At 36.3% G+C, this 18315-nt stretch overlaps 1 protein-coding gene and 1 long non-coding RNA gene across 7 annotated transcripts in view; one reads left to right on the top strand and one right to left on the bottom strand.

Annotated features, from left to right (window-relative positions):
* The window catches only part of LOC131702735 (uncharacterized), a 131453-nt gene that overhangs the window by 62907 nt on the left and 50231 nt on the right, over nt 1-18315 (top strand). The gene's annotated exons all lie outside the window — the stretch shown is intronic.
* The window catches only part of LOC117394878 (leucine-rich repeat and fibronectin type III domain-containing protein 1-like), a 223088-nt gene continuing 219682 nt past the window's right edge, over nt 14910-18315 (bottom strand). For all 6 annotated transcript variants that reach the window (XM_059004622.1, XM_059004624.1, XM_059004623.1 and 3 more), the window contains one exon: nt 14910-16479. In XM_059004622.1, coding sequence (XP_058860605.1) covers nt 15564-16479 — 916 coding nt within the window. In that variant the 3' untranslated portion in view covers nt 14910-15563. The remainder of the gene's footprint in view (nt 16480-18315) is intronic.

The raw sequence follows: 18315 nt of genomic DNA, 5'->3' as shown, positions 1-18315 counted from the left end.
AATTGATACAAGATATCACACTATTTTTACATACAATTACATTATTTTTTACACATTATTTTTACATACAATTACCCATTTATGCAGTTGGGTTTTTACTGGAGCAATCTAGGTAAAGTACCTTGCTCAAGGGTACAGCAGCAGTGTCCCCACTTGGGATTGAACCCACGACCCTCCGGTCTAGAGTCCAGAGCCCTAACCACTACTCCACATAAAAGGGTTTATTTTCTAACTTACCACATATGAAGCACTATTTCAAAAAACAAAAAAGTATAATAACATACACATTTCAACAGAAACTAGCGTGTAAGCAAGTATAAACAGGTATATGCACATACAAAACTGCAAAAACAAAAGAAAAAATAAATAAATGAAAGTAACATGTTTTCTCTTACATGTTTTCTGATCGAAATGTTTCTGCCGCAGCACTGCGGCTAGCTTCAAGATATTTTCTGATATTTTCCCCAGTGCATTCCTTGTACAAAACAAAGGAATGATGGCTGCCAGGTCCAGTAAAGATAACAACAGGCTTGTGTGTATATATATATATATATATATATATATATATATATATATATATATATATATATATATATATATACACAGACGTGCTCAAATTTGTTGGTACCCTTACAGCTCATTGAAATAATGCTTCATTCCTCCTGAAAAGTGATGAAATTAAAAGCTATTTTATCATGTATACTTGCATGCCTTTGGTATGTCATAGAATAAAGCAAAGAAGCTGTGAAAAGAGATGAATTATTGCTTATTCTACAAAGATATTCTAAAATGGCCTGGACACATTTGTTGATACCCCTTAGAAAAGATAATAAATAATTGGATTATAGAGATATTTCAAACTAATTAGTTTCTTTAATTAGTATCACACATGTCTCCAATCTTGTAATCAGTCATTCAGCCTATTTAAATAGAGAAAAGTAGTCACTGTGCTGTTTGGTATCATTGTATGCACCACACTGAACATGGACCAGAGAAAGCAAAGGAGAGAGTTGTCTGATGAGATCAGAAAGAAAATAATAGACAAGCATGGTAAAGGTAAAGGCTACAAGACCATCTCCAAGCAGCTTGATGTTCCTGTGACAACAGTTGCAAATATTATTAAGAAGTTTAAGGTCCATGGAACTGCAGCCAACCTCCCTGGGCGCAGCCGCAAGAGGAAAATCGACCCCAGAGTGAACAGAAGCATAGTGCGAATGGTAGAAAAAGAACAAAGGATAACTGCCAAAGAGATACAAGCTGAACTCCAAGGTGAAGGTACGTCATTTTCTGATCGCACCATCCGTCGCTTTTTGAGCGAAAGTGGGCTCCATGGAAGAAGACCCAGGAGGACTCCACTTTTGAAAGAAAAACATAAAAAAGCCAGACTGGAATTTGCTAAAATGCATATTGACAAGCCACAATCCTTCTGGGAGAATGTCCTTTGGACAGATGAGTCAAAACTGGAGCTTTTTGGCAAATCACATCAGATCTATGTTCACAGACGAAAAAATGAAGCTTTCAAAGAAAAGAACACCATACCTACAGTGAAACATGGAGGAGGCTCGGTTATGTTTTGGGGCTGCTTTGCTATGCCTGGCACAGGGTGCCTTGAATCTGTGCAGGGCACAATGAAATCTCAAGACTATCAAGGCATTCTGGAGCAAAACGTACTGCCCAGTGTCAGAAAGCTCTGTCTCAGTCGCAGGTCATGGGTCTTCCAACAGGATAATGACCCAAAACACACAGCTAAAAGCACCCAAGAATGGATAAGAACAAAACATTGGACTATTCTGAAGTGGCCTTCTATGAGTCCTGATCTGAATCCTATCAAACATCTATGGAAAGAGCTGAAACTTGCAGTCTGGAGAAGGCACCCATCAAACCTGAGACAGCTGGAGCAGTTTGCTCAGGAAGAGTGGGCCAAACTACCTGTTAACAGGTGCAGAAGTCTCATTGAGTGCTACAGAAAACGTTTGATTGCAGTGATTGCCTCTAAAGGTTGTGCAACAAAATATTAGGTTAGCAGTCCCATCATTTTTGTCCATGCCATTTTCATTTGTTTTCTTATTTACAATATTATGTTGAATAAAAAATCAAAAGCAAAGTCTGATTTCTATTAAATATGGAATAAACAATGGTGGATGCCAATTACTTTTGTCAGTTTCAAGTTATTTCAGAGAAAATTGTGCATACTTCGTTTTTTGTGGAGGGTTACCAACAAATTTGAGCACGTCTGTATATATATATATATATATATATATATATATATATATATAGAATATTGTAGGTTATATTCAAAATTAAAATATGTATTATAAAAGGTGGTCAAAATGAGTGTTTTGGTGATTCTGGGTGGGCGGGATTATAATACCTGTATTTAGGAAAAGTCATAAAAAGACAACCGCATAACTTTCAGACACGCAGAGTAATTTAATATCGTATGCACTTGCTCTGAGTTCTGAAGTAATTCATTTTGAATTCAGCCCTGTTCAATCATGTGGATGTAATTTCCTGTATTCATTAAATTTTTCTTCGTAACAAATTATGTTGATCACATGTAAAAGGTATGCATTCATACCCTCTTACTCACCCCCACCAGGGGATTGTGAGAAGTGTTAATTCATGCATGAATGCATGCACATGTGATCAATATAACATTTCATGCATGGAGTTTACAGAGGACTTTTCTAAGATCAATATCTCAGGCTGCCAGTGATACTGCTCATCCAAACAAAGACAATAGCCTTACTTAATAAGAAATGTAAACATATTCTCATTACCGTTAAGCAACAATTTACCAAGTATTAAATTTCCTCTGCCTGCATTGCCATTGAAAACAATTTGGTTGGCAGACAGACAGATAGGTAGGTAATTTATCATTTCCTATTTTAAACCATCTTCTCGCAAACTGTGTGCATCAAGCACAGAAAAAAGCGATAGAGAAGACGTGCTCAGTCTGTCCTCTCCAGATGGCTCAGAATCTAATCAGACGATTCATTACGGGTTAATACAGAGAACGCCGACCTCATGTCACAGCAGAATACGTTGCGACTCTGCTGTAATTTAAGAGGTCAATCTCTATCGTGTTGCTAAATCATAGACTCAGGGCTTGTGAATTTAACTTGTCACTGACAATTGAGTCTTTTAGTCATCTTTACTGTGCCTCGGACAGTGGACGTGAAGTATGGGATTATTAATAACCCTTTCTTTCTTTTTTCTTTCTTTCTTTCTTTCTTTTTTTACTACAGCAATGTGGTTGCATTTTGTATTGTCCTGATAGTATTTACTTTGTACATTTTTATCGAAACGTTTGTCATTAAAAAAAGGTTTATTTTACTTGTTCTAATTAGTCCTGATATTACAGTACAGCAGCTCCCGTTACATTACGTGTTTCTAATTACTGTGTATATTAGTTAATTAGTAAATGCATGTGTACTTATACATAATTACAATGCTATTATGCATAGTTACAATGTAATTAATGTGTACATCGTTTTCCATAATATCTGTAAGTACACTATTTTATCAGAAAATGGTTAGGGTTAGGGATATATCATTGTCACAAAGACGGCCGGAGTGGGTGGCGTCAGACCAGAAGCAGGAAATAAACAGACAGAGACTTGTGGTTTGGTGGAGCTGAGCGAATGCTTTCGCTCAGCATTTAATAAACAGCACAGAAAATAAAAGGTTTGAAACAAAAACACAGGACACGGCACTATACACCAAAATAAAAAGACAAACAAAACGAACTAAACAGTGCACAGACAGACGAACAAAACACGGTGAGCAGATTTAACTTCTTATTTTACTTTTACAATTACCTCCGTCTCCAATCCCGTTCTCCACTCACTGAACACACAACCTCGAGTGAATGCTACGTGTCTCTATATATACTGTTGTGCTGGGATTCAATTACTAATTAATTATTCACTTGAATCCCAGCACGTGAATTAATTCTGTGCAACCCCGTGCTTACATATTACATTTAACCAGCACGTGAAGTTATTTGTGCCTTCCTCGTGCCTAAATACAAATCTACACTTTTTAAATCACACGTGAAACACAGACCCGTTTTATCCCGTGTACCAATCTATACACCAACATTAACACACGCACGCAACATACAACACATAATATGCACACAGGGGCGGGGCACATTGCCACAATCATGCAATAAGATGTACACATCAAGTGCATTGTAAACCTCACAACTCCAGATTATACTAGACTAGATGGCACCCAATTGTACCAGTACTTGCATCTTCCTGCACTTGCACTGAACTGCCCCATATGTTGCTGTATTCTATTACTGCTCTTAATTGTAACAGTTTTCTGTATCTTGTAGTTGATTTTACTCTTAAAGCTAACCGTAGCCAAGCTTTTTGTAATTGCTCTTATTTGAAATCGTTCTTATCCATTTATCCACATGCTCTTAATGGGATTCACTGTTATAAGCAAATATATAGATGCTCTTAGTCAAATTCGCTCTTAAATGTCATTATTTACTGTATTCTTTATTTTGCTTGTATTTGAATTTGATCGGATTTTCTACTGATTTGACTGTACTTTATAACTGCTGGAAAGCTGACTGGAATCAGTGATTTTCCGCTTATTACACGTTGTATATTTAAACATCAATCAAACCCATTTATAACCATCAAGAGATGTATTTTGGAGCTCAATGGGCCATGCAGTATATGGCTTAAGAGCCATCCATTGGAGAGCCTGCTGTTGTGAGTTATCAGAGGATATAGATTGTTCATATCACTGTGATAGCATTAGTCTGTCAAAACGAGAATGAAAGAAAGTCGGTAAGGTAACGTCTCTTCAGCTCTGCATATGGTTATTATATTCAATAATGTGCGAAATATATTTGAAAAAAAGACGAGTAGTCTAAGATGCTGCCTGGATGGATATTGAAAGACCAAACAATGTCCTATTTACTTATCTAATAAGTCTTTTTCAAGACTGTGGATTTGTAGACCAAACACTGTTAAGCCAGACTTACACAATGGGTTTGACTTACTGATGTACAGATATAACATGATTTATAGGTTACAATCTATTGGAGGTTTCCAAATACATTGTGAATGACTTGTTTAGCCTGTAGTAGCTAGGTTTATGGAGAACAAAGGGATCCACATACATGTTAGCAGGCAATCCACAATAGTTTCATTATTACACTGTCATACATAGTCCTTGCAACTATCATATTAATGTGTTGCTTTTCCAATTGCACATTTGAGAACTGTACAGTAAGATTAAAGAATATATTTTGTTAGCTAATAATGAATACCCATGACAAGCCCTTGGTTACTGATAACGTTCCGAGCTGTTTTTTGTCCATTTACAAGCTTCACAGCTCTTAACTTATACATGCACAGACATCTTTGAAAACCAAAATGAAATCCTGAAGCAGTCTCACGCTTCCCATACAAATAGTCATACCATAACGCAACAGTGTTTGGCTGTTGAGACATCAATGGATCTCATTAGTGTGAATGTCAAGCAGCACACATGCCGGGCTTTGTTACAACAGCCAGAACAAATGTATGTCTACCAGCCACAACATTTATATTTATTGTATTGATAATGACATTAAAATGAGTGCATATCATTTCAATCAGAGGACAGCTGTTTCAGTACTGTTCAAAGATCAAAGCTCAGCATTGCAAAGTAAAGTGTAAAGTGTAGTGTGAGAAGATTGGCTGTTTGGCCCAGGATCTCCCCTTCTAGACCAATAGGAGCCGCCCTCATTTGAGGTGCGACCTCTGACGATGGCCAGAGGTTACCAAGACCACTGACCCCCAGAAGGGTGATACAGTTGCAAAGGAGGCGGTGGGGAGGTGGAGGAGAAAGGCTTGCAGCAAGCCTCTATATAATGAAACCAGAAGAAGACACGTTGAGCCTGGCAATTTGAATTCTTCTCAAGGTCAGAGTAGGAGCAGAGTAGAAGTTTTAGCAAGGTTTTGTGCATGCATCTCCTGAGCTGTTGTGCTGACCTCAATGGCAAATGTCCTTTCAATGATTCAGAGAACTGATAGGTACAGCTATGGCCAAATGTTTTGCATCACCCGATAGAATGAACACATTTTGCTTCATAAAGTGGAATGAAACCTGCTGAATAAGGTTATGTTACCATATGGAATTACACACCGCTTTGTTGTTTTCCATAGTACTTAACGAAAAACTGACAAAAATTGAAAAAACTTGACATTTTGAAATCTAACATGAAATACTGTACTACTATTATGGCGTCCTGTACACTTTTGCAATACCATTTTGTAGTTTCTTTGATTACATGATGTTAAATGAAATATCAAAATAATGTTCATATATATATATATATATATATATATATATATATATATATATATATATATATATATATATATATATAATGTATTTATGTATTTTATTGTTTTATTATTATTATGGCTCAATCCTAAAATTTTAGGTGATGCAAAACTTTTGGCCACGAATGAAATAAACAAAGCCCTTTGTGTGCACTCTGTTTATATAACATCTGCAATGTCTGTTTAAACCTAAATCAAACAGCTCAATCCAGAGAATGATTTTCCCTAGATCAAGCTCTGCAGCTGTTTAGCAATGCAATATAATTGGGAACGGTGTGATTTTCCCTGCGGTTCTGCATCTGCACAACTGCAAGACAGATAGATACATTCTAATGTGATATATTAACACTTACTGAGTAAGGATGTGATATCTACAAAAGGAACAAGCTAGAGAAAGGGGTTAACTGTATAAAGATGTTATATAAAAATGGCACAGTTGAATCAGGACACAACTTGGCCCACATAGGATTTTGGGGGGCTGCACTAGTTTGCCCACATATGTCTTGTTTAATTTGCCCTTTTTATGCACTTCATTGTTAATACCCATTTTATGAAGTATTACTACAGCATTAAAAACAGCAAGTTGTTGATATACATTTTGGTATTTGGTCATTTTTAAAAGCAGCTATAAGGACAGCGCCGCCATAATTAAAACGTAAATCTAGCACCGCCATAATTAAAACGTAAATCTAGCGTTGTTCCTTTTTGTCTAATATGCTAGATACTTACAGTATATACAATGATTTGGTCAGCTACAGTATACCTATTAGCACTGTGGAAACCAAAAAGCATATCTGTTCTCTGACCTTTCCATTCCTCTTTGCCTCTATTTGTTCCCGTACTTAGTCTCTCGGCTCCTGCTGCATCCTCGCTGCTTTAATCCCCTGATTGATGGAATGCTGTGTAGCTTGTTTGTGTCACAGGCAAAGATGAACCATTCCTCTCCTGACAATCTCCTCTCCCTCGGACACTTCCTCCATTGATCTACCCAGACCACAGAGTCAAGACTTAGTAGCTGATCTTGGCTCTGTCTAAATACTACTCAGTGTTCGGTTTGGGAGATGTATTGTATTTCGATCCATGCCATTGATGTTTTGCTGGTGAAAGCATTTTGGGGTTGTATGTGCTGTATCTGAAAAAGTTATAGCCACAGTATTTCACGCTCGCTTGCAAATTGAAAAACTGAAATCAGCAATTGGAAGAATTAATTTCTCGCCTGTTTAATAACTTGCTACTTTATGTGTGTTCTCTGTCATCCTCTATAGTTTATTATTATTTTATTATTTGTTTATTTAGCAGACGCCTTAATCCAAGGCGACTTAAAGAGACTAGGGTGTGTGAACTATGCATCAGCTGCAGAGTCACTTACAAAAACGTCTCACCCGAAAACGTCTCACCCGAAAGACGGAGCACAAGGAGGTTAAGTGATTTGCTCAGTCAGTGGCTGAGGTGGGATTTGAAGCGAGCACCTCCTGGTTACAAGCCCTTTTCTTTAACCACTGGACCACACAGCCACCTTTATGCTTTCAGTTTTTACTAGGCTTTCTAACGAATGTGATTATGACTCCTAAAAGCTGAATTTGTGAAGTGCTTTTAGAAATGATCAATAGGAGTGTGAAACAGTAAAGTGTAACTCCTCAGCTGCTGTAAGTCATTAAATGAAAAATCTTTCTACAGTATCACAGTTACACAGGGAGGGTAGAAATAAACTTCCATTAACACTTCATAAGTTCAGCTATTAGGGGTCGGAAGCATGGAAAATAACATTAATTAGTTTGGCAAATCATGATCTAACAATAGATAAAGATACAGAACACACATACAGTACGATATGTCTTCAACAAACTCAAATAGGCTTGTAGAATGCAATATAATTCTTGCACTGGATTTCTTTTGGAAAGTTCCTTCAAGATTCAAGCCATTGAAAGAACAAGACATACAAATCAGTGAGACAGGTTCTATTTTTTACATACAGTGTGGAATTGTGTTACTATTGCTGTCACAATTAATACACAGTAACACATGAGTGGTGTTAGTCCTTACACAAATGTACTAGCTTACATCAGTGATATTAGGTTCTGTCTAATGTTTGATACATTTATTTTTTTCATGTAGTACACTAAAGATCTAATATATATGCAAAGTAATATTCACTGCTCTTTTTCTGTAATTTTTATTTGGTGAACCTAGCAGGCAAAAATGTCAGCTTGGCAAGACATTTATATTTTATGTCCCTTTTTTATCATGACTTTTGATTAAGCGAGGATTGAATACAATCTTCTGTGTATTGCTGTGCTATGTTAAAAAAGCATCAAGACATATTTTAAAATACAGTATAAAAAAAAATGTCAATGATGTATACAGTGGCAAATCTAAATACTGTCACCTTATTTTTTTAATTGCAATTTTCAAAAAGCAATAAGGCTTTCTCTACCATCCATTTGGTTTACACTGTCAGATAGTTTGACTCCTGATACTATATGCAGCAGTAGTTTTGTGTTTGTTGGGACCTCAAATGTGCTCATATAACAAATGGGTTTTCTCAGGCAGGATTGTAGGAAATCAAATGTGTGAAAAAGATGGTGTCTCTGTTGCTCTGAAATTTAGGAAATTTATCACTGAATCTGCTATTTTAACATTCAAGGTAACAACATTCTGAAATAGCACTATGTAAAAAAAAAACAAAAAAACGGAAAATGATTTCATTTCTGATATTATGCTCCTAAACTGATTTGTATTACATGAAAGTAGCTGTTATTTACTTCATGCTAATATTGGACTTGGCTTTCACCAAGTTAACATGAGAAGATAGTGGTGGGGACCAGCCACGATGTAGCTTCTCTGTAATATATGAGCCTGCAGTGTTTTTCCTCCAGGTGATGTGGATTTCCTATTGGCCCGCTGTTGGTGGCTGAAGTGTAATGTTAGCTCCAGGGATCAGCCTACTTGTGGCCTCCCTGGCACATCAGCATACACAATGGCAGCACTAATACAAATATCAAATAATAATTCAAATCTGCAATATCTAAAAAGTGAATTTTAAGTAGAGTACTATCAAATACATAGAGGATACACCAAGAAATTTCAGGGAGTACTGTAGTTATTCCACGAATGCGATTGGGCAAATAAAAACTGGGTAATCTGGAACAATGCGATTGGCCCAGTCGTTCTCTGACGTTGGATTTGAATCAATGTAATATAAATGAGATCCGGTATAAGTTATACACTGCTTGATCTCTCAGCACTTGATCAATATAAAGCAGCTAAATAGTTAATAATAATAATAATAATAATAATAATAATAATAATAATAATAATAATAATAATAATAATGTGAGTTACTATGTACTCCTTCTATAGTCTGCTGTATTATCAAACTCAAGCAAAAGACACTGAGCAATCAGTGGTTCTTTGGGGAACTATTTGATCTTTGTATAATGGACAGTTTTCACAACCCTAAACAGCTCTTCAAATCAGGACTGGTTTTCAAAACTGACATGTTTGAATTGACGTTCTGTAAAGACATGCTATTTTCGGACCTTTGATGGTTTACTCACCAATATTCACTCCTTTACCTTCTGTTGCTTGGCTCAAGGCTAGCTAGAGTTGTCTACCTTTGAAGGCTTGTGTTTCTCTTGTTTTGTCATCTTACTCAAGACTATATAGTGCAGCCTGGTTTATTGTATATATATATATATATATATATATATATATATATATATATATATATATATATTGTACTTCTTGCTGTACTGGACTTGTAAAGCACTTTCTCCTGACTTCAGTCATGAACAGTACATCATACATCTTAGCTTATTTAAATGTTTCCTGGCAGGTAATTGTTCATCCGCAAAAAACAAAATCTGAGTAATTTTGTAGGTTCCTGATCGTAACGCATTTAAAAAAAATAATAATAAATAGAGCTTGGGGAGTATGCAAAGTTCATTTGTAATTAAATAATCATTGTTTTACTTAGGAACAAATTATTGGTTTGCAAGACCTGTTATTTTTAATGGTAGCACAATGAAAAATAGTATAATGCTGCTGTTGATTGTATGGTACCAGATATTTTAATAATAATGGCATAAATCAATACACACCAATGGTAATGCATTGTAGTAATTTGGGTCCATGGTACCATATCAGGACCACTATGCAACATTTATTCCAATCCAACGAGTTTCCATTGAAGGTAATGATGTGGTCTGTTTACAGGTTGTGTAAGGATTACTCCAAGGTATTGCAATGGTATCCCAATGGCGTATTTTTTTACTTTTCTGTAAGGTGTACAGATAGAGTTTGTGACCTCAATCTTGGATTCATTAGCGGAAGCCTCTTGAGGTCTACACTGTTTATTTCAACCTTGCACCCCTTTCGTTTGATCCAACAAATCCTCTATGCCTTTAAATACATTATTCAATAAATTATTTTGAAGATGTTTGCACTTGGAGGCTTGCATACCGTGATCTTGCCAAATTGAATGTGATGATTTATACTATATGCATGCGCACAATAAATCCCTTTGAATTGCTGATGGGAACCGGGGGCTTTGATCTCCACAGCAGGCTGCTTGGTTCGAATCTCTGAATAAACTTTGGGAAGACATGTTACAAACTGACCTAAAGGCTATATGGTTATTTTGGAAGTGGTTTTACTGTAGTGCTCAACCCTACCAGGTTTGTTACCCTAACCCCCCCCAATTATGCCGCCATGAAGGAAATTGCAACCCCCCCCCCCAACCCCTGCTCAGTACTGTATGTCAAAATTATGTGAATGTTATCCTCTTCATGGAATTGTTCAAACGAGTGAGTACAGTACCAAGGTATTTTGATAACATTTTACATTAAGCGCCTCTAATCACTGTGTATTTACATAGTAGTTTCTTAGTAAATTCTTAGTACTTACACATAATTACAATGTTATTGTGCATAGTTACAATGTACTGGTGTCATATATATATATATATATATATATATTTTTTTTTTTTTTTTACACAATGTATGAACAAGAATGTAGTATTAATGATAATAGCCTGTGTCGAAATGAGGAAAGCATAGTTCATTTTTTCATTTTCTTAATTATATTTCCAAAACTTACAGTTTGCATATATTTCGTTATTACATTAACACAGATCATTTCCAAACCTTGAAGTAATTGGATTAAACCTTCATTTACTCCGATAAACCCCAAACCCTTAAAATGCTTAATTCCAGGATCTGGCTACCGTAGTACAAGTGACAATCTGTAACACATTTAATAAAGTTATTCTCCAGGGGTCTGGCACCTATCCTGAAACCAGTAGTACACACTAAAAAAATATTCACATATGAAAATCTGGACAATGTCCTAGCTAGCTATAATCAAAGATTCACCTCGTGCCAGGGAAATGATGCGCTCAATTCTACAATATGTGTTGTCTATCATTCATCCATGCCACTTAAATTAAAACAGTTCTGGGTTAAATTATTATCAAGATCCTGTGTTCTAAGTATTGTTGTAAATTAAACACAATTGCATTTTGGTTTGAGATTTGTATCCTTGTGTCCTAGGTCATGAATTATCTAGGGGATTACTGTCAAAACAATTTAGCAGCTCAAAATTGAACCAATCTTGGCAGAACAACTCCTCCTTCTTCTTCTGTATGTCATAAAGCTGCACAAATGTGGCCAAAAAGTGTTTTTTAACCCAGCTAGTGTTTTATCTGGGACATGAAGATTGAAGACACAATAATCACAATCGGTAGGCCCCTGCATATCTCCATCCATAGTTGCCTGGGTCTTTTCCTGCATCAAATAAGCTGCTAATGTAATACCCTCCATACTCAGGTGAAAGCTGTATTATGGATTTGATCATTCCTCTAATTACTCTGAGGAAGAGCTTAATGGCTCAGATTAGTGGCACCTGATCATTAGTAAGGGGGCATAGGGTGGTGTCAACAGTGACAACTACCCCTGCTGTAGGTTTCAGATATTGACATCCAACTCCCCTTTGACATCTCTGCTCAGCCACACTGAAGGATGCGTTTTCAAATTAAACCAGAAAGTTCTTGCGTTAATAAGCTGAGCAGCTGTGACCTGTTACACAATATATATCGTAAAACTTATTTTAAACGCCCCAGCATTTATTTACAATATTTACCAGTAGCCCCAGTGACTATCACACAACCTTATAGCAAAGACATAACTAAATTACAACATTCCATCAAAGTCATTAAAAGGTTGAGTGTCAGTTTGTATTAAGTAAAAGTTTTATTTTATAAAAAAATTCTGTTGTATTGTACATACCCCCCCCCCAATTTAAAGCAAACGTATTAATATTTATTTATTTTTGTATACATTGGTAAACAAGGATAAGCAAAACGTTGGAAAATGAACAAGCAGAAAAACGAATCTGCATAGAAAAACTCAATTGTTTCTACCACTGTTAATAATAATAATAATAATAATAATAATAATAATAATAATAATAATAATAATAATAATAATAATAATCCACTAAAAAAACAGCCCTGTAAATATTGGAATACAAGAGTTTATTATGGTAGGCTTACAGCACAATTAAAAAAAAAAAAAAAAAACCTTCAAAACATGGTTTTAAAATTAACAATAAATGCAATCAGTATCAGCTTTATCAAAAAATCATTTCTTTATTGTTCAGCCTCAAACTTGTACATTGGTAAGCATGGACAAACGAAGGAAAATGAACCAGTAAAGCATCTTCATTGCAAAACAGCCGCATGAAATACTGTTAACACGAAAAAAGGCAACCCTGTAAATATCGGAAAATAATTTTATACTGTTGGTGCACAACACGCTCTCAAAAATGCTCAAAAACATGAATAATACAAGACAAGCAGTATACTTCAGGTGGTAACTTCACGTCACCTCACATCACGTTGTCTGCTGGTCCTGTGGGTCCTGGAAGCTTGGTTAAACAAATGTGGAGCTTGTGAAAAAGTCATTCAAGGCTTGTGGACTACAGCTCTGGACAGAAGCGAAGATGACCAGATTCATTGTTGTGTAGAAGGGGGACCGTGTACATCTGGAAAAGAGCTACTGTCCATTGAGTGCAAGAAGGCACAGGGATCTGTCATTGATATTGAAGTTGAGGAAGATGAGGAGGAGCTTGAGCGTAATGAACTGTTCATAAGTGACAGCGATGAAAGTGACCCCCAGGATGAATAATAAGAAAACTTAATTTAAGGTACACGTAATGCAGAAAGTTTTTAATATGCCGTTATTACATTTTAAACCCAGTTTTGAAGCTTTTTTTTTTGGCGTGCTGAAAGCCAATTACAAACTTGTTTTCTGATATTAACAGGGTTGCCTTTTTACTATATTTTAACTTTTTTTAATTTTTATTATTATTAACAGTATTTCCTGACTTGGTAAACTCACTGTACAGCCGTTTGGGTGTATTGGTGGGAACATCCAGTATGACGTGCATTATATTCATAACCCGTCGTTTGAAAGAGACTCGGCGTTTATTTACACTTTGTCGCAGTAGCTCCAGCGCCTATTAGAGACCGGTGGTTATTTGAGACTCTGCAATTATTGGAAGTTTTACGGTATACAGCAAGTTATGTATTATGTTATTAATAAAAACCACAGTAAAAAATCAATAATTAAAGTGCTTTATGCCCCTGCAAACGAAGCATGTAATGCTCTCTTACTGGACTCCCAGCAGGCGTATCGCATTTCAGTCACCGTGTGCATAATTGTACCATGTTAAATTTCCTATCTATGTATCCAGTTTAGGTAATGTGTTTTTTTCAAAGTTTTAGCAAGGTAACCTCGAACCCCATAGAGTTCACACAAATGGTTTTACAATTTCTAAACAAAAATTAAATAATCATGACTGAAAGGGATATACAGTTACAAGGTTTACAGCAATATATATATATATATATATATATATATATATATATATATATATATATATATATATATATATATATATATTCTGCACGCTTTTATTTAAAAGTCTGACATGTTAGGGATCTCATATAAATAAAGATGACAAAGCACACTCCCCTACTATTAATCACCATGGCAACAGAACGCAATATTCCATTGACTCGGTGAACACCAGCCTGAAGCAGGCCGAGTGTGCATCAACAGCTGACTACACGAGGAATTAATTTGAATATATTTACACTAGAATCATCCATTCAGGTTTTGTAATGCTGTCTGTCATGGACAATGGCATTGCTCTCAGCTTTAAAACAGCATGCAGTGACTACTGGAAAGGAAGCTAAGTGCTTCAACAAGATTATCTTTAAAATGTCATTTTAATCGCCTTTTTCCTCATTTCCTTGGCTATATTATAGTGTTTACAATCAGTCTCAGTGGTTCTGCTCCCACTGTAACATTTTTTCTCCAAATCAGATACCTAGATACAGTACAAGCTTAAATCCACGTTAAGACAAATTATTATTTTCTTGGACCAGTTTGACCAGCTGCTCAACCAGTGCCCTGACCCAGCACAACCAGTTTAAACTTACGAGTTATAAATCAGATATGAAAAGCAAAGAAAGACGACAAGAAGGCCACGTTAAGCCACACAAAAGCTTTAATACCCTTATCCCAGGTATTGGTGGTCCAAATGTTGATATGTTAAAGAAAGGGAACATGTGATGGCACAGGTTTTTAATGTAAAAACTTGTTGTCAACACTCAAATGTTTTTTTTTTTTATTTTTTTTTTTCCAAAGTCATGTGCCTTATATATTTAATACACACACACACACAGATGTTTTTTTTTTTTTTTTTTTTTTTTTTTTTTATCTAGGCCAGCCAGATACAATAAATATCAATAACATCATACAGTCTATTTATTTTACTGGTATGTGTATATATTTTTGTATAGACTGGGTGTGATAGAAGTCTGTGGTATCTTGTGTCTTCTGTGCATGAGTCCTCCAGAATCTGGTGGAAACAGTCCTGCTTTTTGATACATTAAAGGGGAAATGATCATACAGCACTTTCCAGTTATCCAACATCATGGTGTATATATAAAAACAAACCGACATCTCAGAAATCCAAAAGTTCTGTTATTCCATCCCCGAAAGGGGAACAAAAAAGAAAACCTAAAAAATAGAATCTTAACTAGCAGCATCCCCCATTGGTACGTTGTTGTAATAAGGCACTGCTGCGATAGAGAGTATCCGCTTCTTCTCAGCTCAGTTCTATCCAAGATCTCATAATGTCTCAAACCGTGCTTTCCAACATCCACTCTGTGCTGCTAAAGATCACCCTCCGGTTCCCCAAAGGAGAAGCCATGTCCACGTTTAGCTGGGTAGAGGACATGTGTCTTCTTGTCCTTGCCCTTCTGGGGTAACTGTTACTCTGAAACAAAGAATAGTCCCCATCGAAGGAGAACCTGTGCCGAGTTCTTGCAATGTCGCTGGGAAGGAGGGCAATGTTACCCAGGGTGCTCTTTTTATCACTAAGCTTGGGAGCCTCTTTGTTGCCTTTAGAGGATCCTATCAAGCAGAGTGACATGGTGGAACCCGCTATGCTGCTGTCCGTCTGGGCCTCCTCTGAAGATAGGATAGCTGCCGCTTGCTGGAGGTCTATGCTGGTCCGTGTCTGCCTCTTTTCTATTGGGACCAGAGGCAGCTGAACCTCAGTGATGACAGTGGTGGTGGGCTGGGGAGCCTCTGGTTTATCGCAATCCACTTTCAAGACCACAGCCTTGCAGTCTTTGTTGGCGGCCTCCTTAGCCCGGATCTCGTTCTTATCCTCTGCTTGCTTAGAGGAGGAACGTTGCATGGCCGCCAGGTTGCCGCTGGTCTGGGAGTAGACGTTGCTCAGTTTGGCTGAGGTGTGGTCATCTTGGTTGTTGTAGACCTTGTAACGGATCATCAGAATGATGATGAAGACCAGGACGGAAGCCACTATGATGCCTCCAATGACGATGATCATGGTTCCTCCAAGGAACTGGCTATGGATGAACTTGCACTGGCTGTTCTCGCTGACAGTGGAGAACTGGACACAGCCCACCACTCTGGTGGCCGTCAGAGAGGTGATCCCATCGTCGTAGACAGCTAGGACACAGAGGTCATAGTCCCGACCTGCTGCTAAGTCATTCACTAGGAAGGTCTTGCTAGTTGATGGAATCATCCTGGAAAGCAAAATAAAAAATAAGATTAGGATGTCTTTTTGTTGTGCATGGGAGATTGTTAATCATAGATTTGTTTAAATAACTGCCAGTATTAAACAGTTTTAAGTCTAACTAAAGAATTGTCTTGGGTGTCTTTTATGGTGGTAATGTTTGCTTGTTTAGTTAGTAGAATAGTTAGCTTTTTAAATAAAATAGGTAAATACCAGGGTTGGGGTCGATTCCTGTTTTTCAACTCTAATTCAATTTCCAATTCCTTTTTAAAATCAATGCCCAAACCTCAGCCCATCATTGATCAAAATTGCAATTAGCAGTATTTTGTTAAAATGCGCTGCTCGCAGTGGCAACAAATTACTTACATTGAAATCACTCTTAATCATTTAAATTGGCTTCAAATGAAAACAGTTGAACAATCACAACAACTATTATGTCCAAAATATACATTATAATTCCTTTTGAAGAATTGGAAATAGATTTTAAAAAGGAATTGGAAATGGAATTGGAAGTGACAACGCCATTAAATGTAAACTGATTCAGAATTATGTCCTGTGCTGTAACTCAGTTCCACTCCCATGGTCTAGCTACATTATGCCACACAGGAAGTGAAAAGATACCAGGAAGCAAAAGTTAGATTTTTTAGACAACTGTATATCCTTTATAATATATATATAATCAGCACAAGAAAAAGGGAGCAAATGATATTGCTTTAAGAATCAACACTTATTTAATGTGTACATTTTCTAGTGTCATTAATACTGCAAATGATAATGAAAGGCACTGGTTTTCTTCAACTGATGTTTCTTATTGAGACGGATTCTCTACGAATGCATCACTTCTCATTACTCCCTACCACACTTGAAAAAAATCTAAATAATCAATGCACCCTGTGGGTGAACATACCCCAGATTCTTCCATAGTTTGGTTGTTGTCTTTTTTAGCTTCCATGAACTGACAATATCAGGAATCAATATGCTATGCCTTGGGGCAAAGGTTAAGGTTACATCTAATCTTAGAAAGAACAACAAAACAAGAAATGTACTAACAAAAGCAAATAATGCAAGTTTTGTTTTGCTAGAAGCAACCAGGGGAACAGCTAAGCAGTATTTCTTTCTCTCCAAGTCCTGTATATTTAGAAAATATATATATATTCTTCAGATCTCCTTTATGATGCCCCAAGGTTGCTGAATAAATCATACATTTTCTCTATCCACTTTTTGTTAAAACTAGTGGTTAAGATTAAAAATAAGTATGATTAATTCCCGCCATTAAATGCTTATTTAAAAATACATAGATAAAAAAATAAAAAATATTTAAGAAAGCTGAAAATAGTATTCTTCTGAACCATTCTTATTTTACTGTGCTTCTCAGAGCAACAGAGCTTACATATGGTGTTACACGTAATTACAATGCTGTAACGCATAGTTAAAATGTACTTAATTCTAAATGTTTATGTGCTACCAAATAAAACTTATTGAATGATATTGACAAAAAAAGTTCAACGAACATCGGTATTGCATTGAAGGGGACAAAATCGATTTGAAAACAGAACAAAATAAATTACCAATAAGCATTACGTAGGCCCCCAAATGTATTCTAGCTGGAAGAAAATAGTTGATAAAATGCTGATATGAAACTATAACAAAAACACACTTTGAGTTAAGTGGAAAGGTCAGTATTTTTGACAGGGAAAAATGGAGTTCTCAGCCTTTCAATATACTTAAAGCAGCAGGGAAACCAACTTTGAGCCAAATAGCAATGGGATAAAAACCAAACAGACACAGCTTGGATATGTGAAAATGCTCATGACATTCAGGGTGTGACATGTCCTTTTCAAGAAAC

Source organism: Acipenser ruthenus, chromosome 30 (assembly GCF_902713425.1).
Source record: "Acipenser ruthenus chromosome 30, fAciRut3.2 maternal haplotype, whole genome shotgun sequence".
Taxonomy (NCBI): domain Eukaryota; kingdom Metazoa; phylum Chordata; class Actinopteri; order Acipenseriformes; family Acipenseridae; genus Acipenser; species Acipenser ruthenus.
This window is presented reverse-complemented; position numbering and strand designations above follow the sequence as displayed.